Here is a 6,200-nt window from a genome sequence, read left to right as displayed (position 1 = left end):
AGGTATGTTCGTAGGTGTTCCCGTATGCAGGTAGGTATTTCCAGGTTCCAGGTAAGTAATTCACCGTATCGTAGGTTTAAAACACTTTATTACACTGATACTACACTACATTTATTACACTCTACATCAAACATTTATTTGAACTACAGACTATACATTTATTCACTTATACACTACAGAATAAAATTGGAGTTTTGAGCGGTTATATAACGAACCTTACTGGCCGGTGGCTGGACACGGAATGATAATTAATTTCAATCATAAAAGTCACTAGCTCTAGCGCTTAGTGACTCCACGCGTGACAAACTTATACCCTATTTGCGATCTCATGGATTCTACAGTCCTTTCACTATTGCGCTAATGACTCGAGCAGTTTGGTAGCAATAACGATACAGTTGAACTAATGTCCATGCGAAGAGTATTAGGCTTTCAGCGATCGTGTACGTACACGCACGTTTCACTCACACTTTTACTCGGTTTGTTTGCAACCACGAGCAGCTGTCACGGCAAAATCAAATGGGATTGTTTGCAACCACGAACCCGCGTTCGTGTTGGTGAGAAATGTCGGCGAGACCCTAATAGAGCAAGGATAAAAACGTAAACATTGCCGGCCACCTACAATTTACGATAGTTAATTTACAGCTAATTTTGCTATTTCATGCCTGTACAATAATGGTAATTATATAGTTCTAACTCTCTCATTTTTAGCTATTGCTGTTTGTACTGATGAGTGATGTCCTCGTCAATAGGCAGTGGAAATAGTTTGTTGACGGCTCGCGTGTATGTGCCAGATTTGGTCCTGATGACTGCCACACGAACGATACCGTCGCTGCCGGGTTGAACTGCTATGATTCGTGCGAGTGGCCAAGTGATCGATGATTTCCCATCCTCCTTAAGAAGTACCATCTGGCCAACGTGAATTTCCGCTGCTGGTCGAGATGCTTGCCACTGTTGATTGAGCTCGGTGAGGTACTCCTTTCTCCATCGCTTCCAGTGGTTTTGGATGACTTGTTGCAGCTGTTGGTAGTGTCGCAGACGGTTGGATGGAACTGTCGTATAATCAGGATCCGGTAGGCTGTTCAATGGGGCACCAACGAGGAAGTGTCCAGGTGTAAGGACATCAAGTTCTGCTGGATCTTCGGATAGCGGTGTCAATGGTCGACTGTTCATATTTGCCTCCAATTGTCTTCGATAGGGAGGTTTTCGCAGTTTTCACCGCCGCTTCCCATAACCCGCCGAAGTTTGGCGCTCGTGGGGGGATGAATCGCCAAGTGATACCTTGGCTGCTGCGTTCGTTGAAGATTGCTTGCTGGTCGTGCTTGCTGTTGAAGATGCGGTACATTTCGTTGAGCTTGGTCTTCGCGTCTTGGAAGTTTGTGCCGTTATCAGACTGGATCTCTTCCGGAATTCCACGTCGAGCGATGAATCGTCGAAGGGAGGCGATGAAGGCATCGGTCGATAGATCGCACACCAGTTCTAGGTGAACTGCCTTGGTGGCAAAACAGATGTAGACCGCGATGAATACTTTCTGTGGGGCTGCTTTACGGTGAACTGGTTTCAGGTATACAGGCCCGCAAAAATCTACACCAGTTGTAGAGAATGGGCGACTAGGAACGGTTCGTGCTTGTGGGAGTTGGCCAAGAGGTTGGGCTACAGGGACAGGGTTTTGTCGAAAACATTTGACGCATTTTCGACACACATGGTTGGCAAGAGTTTTACCGCTAATTAGCCAGAATTCACGACGGATAGTCGCCAAAGTCATGCGAGGACCAGCATGAAAACAGAGGGAGTGGAAATGAGCGGCAACGAGGCGAGTGAACGGGTGCTTGATCGGGAGAACTATTGGGTGTTTGGTCTGGTAGCTTTCGTTGGAATGGTAAAGTCGGCCACCAAGACGGAGGATGCCTTTCTCATCGATGATAGGGTGACCATTTTTGAGTGGGAACTTCTTTGGTAACGGACCTTTTCGATTCAGTTGCTTTATTTCTTCAGCAAATGTTTCCTGCTGCACCAATTTCACAAGGGTTTCCTTCGCTTCTGTCAGTTCATGTGTGGTGAGGAACGTTTCCTGTTGCTGATTGTTCGAACGACATCGACTGATAAACCGGCGCAGGTATGCAGTAATCCTTATCAAGCGCCAATAGGAAGAATATCGTTCGAAAAGTGGGTTCAGTTCGGACGATACTTGTGATACCAAAACCGTTTTTCTTCGCTCGAGAACGTCTTCTTGGGGTGAAAGCTGATGGGATTGTTTTGGCCAGTCTTCTTCATCGTCTCTCAACCAGGGTGGACCATGCATCCAAAACGTGTTGCTGATGAATTCGTTTGGTAGCATGCCGCGTGACACAAGATCGGCTGGGTTATCAGTCCCTTTTACGTGTGCCCATTTATGTCCGTGTGTTAGGAGCTGAATTTCAGATGTACGGTTACCAACAAAGGTTTGCCAAGTATTCGGGGGAGATTGAATCCAGTACAAAGTGACCGTAGAATCTGACCAGAAATGACAAGGAGTGCCTTCCATCCTTAATGCTGTGGAGACCCTGGCGTAGAGTTTTGCCCCTAATAATGCTGCACACAGCTCGAGACGTGGCAAACTGAGCCGTTTGATTGGTGCTACCCGCGATTTGGAAGCGATTAGCTGCAAGATGTGTTCACCTTCCCCATTGGTAGATCGCGCGTAGATGCACGCCCCGTATCCGGCTTCCGATGCATCACAGAATACATGGAAGTGGGAATTTGTTGATTGTGGGACGAAAACGCAACGTGGGACTTTGAAGCTTTGCAGCAGTGGAAGCTGCTCATAGAAATTCTTCCAGTTTCCACAAATCTCGTAGGGGATCTTATCGTCCCAGCCAACAGACACCAACCAAAGATGTTGCATCTGTATTTTCGCCCATGCCACAACCGGAGAAACTAATCCGAGAGGGTCGTACAGTTGAGCGATCGTTGAAAAGATTAGTCTCTTCGTCCAGTGCTCTTCCTCCCTTGGTGTTGGTATGTCGACGCGTAAACAGTCCGTTCCCGTCTCCCATGCCACTCCTAGCGTCTTCACCTTCTGCTCTGCATCAAGATATAGCATCGATTGATCCTCAAGTGCACCAGGAGGCAAGCCACTCAACACATCTGATGAATTTGAGCTCCATTTCCGCAGTTCAAACCCTCCCTCTGCCATGAGAGACTGTACATCATTTCTCAACCTTTTTGCCTCTTCTACCGTATCTGCTCCTGAGAGAAAATCATCCATATAAAAGTCATTCGACACCACTGTGCCAGCGTGATCATATTTGCTACCAACATCAGATGCGAGCTGTTTTAGTACACGCGTGGCAATAAACGACGATGGAGATAAGCCGTACGTAACGGTTTGCAGCTCGAAAATTTGAATTGGACTGGTTGGCGCAGACCGCCACAAAATACGTTGGAGGGGTGTATCGTCCGGATGAATACGCACTTGGCGATACATTTTAGCCACATCCGCCACCAATGCTACGGTGTGCTTGCGAAATCGGATCATGAGGTCCAACAAATCGTCTTGGATGACCGGACCTGTGAGGAGCGAATCATTGAGCGATGAACCAGTACTTGTCTTTGCGGAACCATCGAATACCACCCTGACCTTTGTTGTTGAACTGGTCTCTTTAAATACGGGATGGTGGGGGAGGTAACAAACGGTTCGTCCTTCATCCTTTATATCTTGCAATGTCCCGATAAGTTTCATGTGGCCCATATCTTGAAGAAAATCGCTATACTGTTGATGCAAATTTGGATCCTTTCCTAGCCTCCTCTCCAGTTGATCGAATCGTCGCAAAGCCGTGTTCCTAGAATCGCCGATCTTCTCGTGGAAACCAATCTTCTTCGGATACTGTGCTATGTATCGACCGGTAGAGTCACGATCGATTGTTGCTTGGAAGTGTTGCTCGCAGTCTTCTTCCTCTTGGGATCGTATTGGTTTTTCCATCATCTCTTCGATTGCCCAAAATTTATGCATTGTCGTGTCGAGAGTTTCTGTAGTTGCTAGATGACAATTAACCACCGTTTTGTTTTCAGGCCATTCGGATTCTCCAGCAGCTACCCAACCGAAGACGGTATTGACGAAAGCTGGAAGAGCACTGTCGAGCTTGCGAATTTGAATCCGGCCACCATCGAGTATATGGAAATCGTAGAAGTATTGCGACCCAAGTACCAGATCTACCGGTCCTGACACGTTGAATTCGGGATCTGCCAATTGCATGCCGGATGGCGGTGCCCAATTTTTCAGTGGAAGAGAAGAGGATGGCTGATCAGCTGTGACCTGCCCCAGTACCAGAAAGTCCATTGACGTTGAAAAGTTCCGAATACGTGACGAAATGAAAGATGATACCTCGTGTGTCGTTGTCCTTCGCGCTTGACCAATACCATGAATTTCCACCCGTTTAGCGCGCCGTGGAAGCTTTAGTAGCTGACAGAGTCTCTCCGACATCAAGTTTGCTTGTGATCCAGAATCCAGCAAGCCCCTCGCAAGATGAGTCCTACCCCAGTTATCCTTGATCTTGAGCAACACCGTCAGCAAGAAGACGTGGTTTCCCGGATGCCCAACTGCTGCGTTTGTTGAAACGGATGCCACAGAACTAGCAATCGACCCTCCGGAACTCGTACCTTCCAAAGCAGTTGAAGTCTGTCCCTGAATTCTAGAAGCTTCCGAAACAGGACTGGAAGTAGAACCTGAACCAGGGAACCCCGGATGTAGTAAGGTATGATGCTTCTTGGAGCAAGTTCTGCACCTATATTTGGAGGGACAATCACGCGCTAGATGATTTCGACCCAAGCAGTTGCTGCACAACCTTTTAGAATTGGTCAGATGCAGCCGTTGGTCGACCGGAAGTTGAATGAAGGAGGAACATTGCGAGATCAAATGCTGCTCTCCGCATGAAACGCAGTTTGAAGGTTTCCGCTCGGTCGCCGAGTTGACCGAGATCTTCGAAGGACGTGACTTCAGTCCGATTGAGGGATATTGAGCTTGAGTAAGATGTACCTTTTGGTCGACTAGCACAGCGTCAAGAACCCTTGTTTGCCTTTTTAGAAACTCCACCAGGACGACGAAAGATGGCTCGACCTCGTCTGACACATGTTCTTCCCAGCGCTTCTGTGTAGACTCATCCAACTTCGATACCATCAGATGCGTTAGCATCGCACCCCAGCCGGTGGTTTGCTCTCCTAACTGGTCCAAGATTTTGGTGTTACGTTCGAAGCAGTCGATGACATCGTAGATACATGTAGCAGACTCCTTCCGAATTTTCGGGAACTCAAACATCGCATTCAAATGGCGTTTTTTCAGCAAGTAGCCATTGGAGAACCGTGCAACCAAACCATTCCACGCAACCACGTAATTTGCCTCGCTCATCGGATAAGAATCGATCAACTTCAACGCTTCACCCCTCAGAGAAGCCCTCAAGTAGTGGAATTTTTGGATACCACTCAACTCCGGGGCGGAATCAATCAGGGCCTTGAATGTGTCGTGGAAAGGTAGCCATTTTTCAAAACTTCCATCAAATTCAGGAAGGTTTATTTGAGGTCGTACGTAAGCATTTATGTTAGTCGATTGCAAATGAGGAACGAAAGAAGACCCTTGTGACGATTGAGTTTGCGTCTGTTGCGGTAACTTGCCAACCAACCCTGCCCTTACCTCGAAATATTTTTCCTCGAAACTCGCCCTGACTTGATGATGCATCTCGAGGTTGTCCTCATAGTCCTCCGCTGATTCGATGTCTGCTTGAATTCCCTCAAATTCCTCCCATTTGGCCTCCAATTTCTCTAGACGAAACCGTATTTGGTTCTCATCCGCTGCCTGCGTACTTTTCAGGAACTTCTCCGCTCGGGTCAGGAAATCCACGACGCTGTCCCTAACGTGAATCATGGCCTTCAGCTTCTTTCCACCCATGCTGCCTCGAGATGATGATAATATCGGCCAGGAGGGTCCTGGTGAGCCTGTCAACAAGGCCTTGTATTTAATATCTCTCTGGAACCTGCATTCATCAACTGGATGACTAATTCAAAATGGCGATTCAGAGCGTGATCCAAATCCAACTCCTCGAAACTGATACCGACCCACGATCCGTTCCGGGTAATTACTGCGAATATAGCACAAGCGAAGCACCTCACGATACAACAAAAGGAAGTTGGACAGGTACTCACCTTGTGAGCCTGTCTATATAGGCCTTGTA

At 47.5% G+C, this 6,200-nt stretch overlaps 1 protein-coding gene across 1 annotated transcript; it reads right to left on the bottom strand.

Moving 5' to 3' along the window:
* Window positions 1-708: 708 nt before the first annotated feature.
* On the bottom strand, window positions 709-5,917 carry LOC134222116 (uncharacterized). Its single transcript, XM_062701259.1, has 3 exons — window positions 5,663-5,917; window positions 1,233-5,482; window positions 709-1,186 (listed from the first exon to the last, which is right to left on the bottom strand). Exons 1-3 carry the CDS (start codon window positions 5,915-5,917, stop codon window positions 709-711), a joined length of 4,983 nt encoding a protein of 1,660 aa, XP_062557243.1.
* Window positions 5,918-6,200: the final 283 nt, after the last annotated feature.

This window comes from Armigeres subalbatus, chromosome 3 (assembly GCF_024139115.2).
Source record: "Armigeres subalbatus isolate Guangzhou_Male chromosome 3, GZ_Asu_2, whole genome shotgun sequence".
NCBI lineage: Eukaryota > Metazoa > Arthropoda > Insecta > Diptera > Culicidae > Armigeres > Armigeres subalbatus.
The sequence above is the reverse complement of the archived record's forward strand: the minus strand, read 5'-3'. Positions and strand labels throughout refer to the sequence as shown.

Coding starts and splice junctions, on each gene's coding strand:
- LOC134222116 (XM_062701259.1), bottom strand. CDS start 5,917: ATGGGTGGAAAGAAGCTGAAGGCCATGATTCACGTTAGGGACAGCGTC. Junction 5,483..5,662: donor TCGAGGAAAAATATTTCGAG/GTAAGGGCAGGG, acceptor GACACATTCAAG/GCCCTGATTGATTCCGCCCC. Junction 1,187..1,232: donor CGAGCGCCAAACTTCGGCGG/GTTATGGGAAGC, acceptor TCCCTATCGAAG/ACAATTGGAGGCAAATATGA.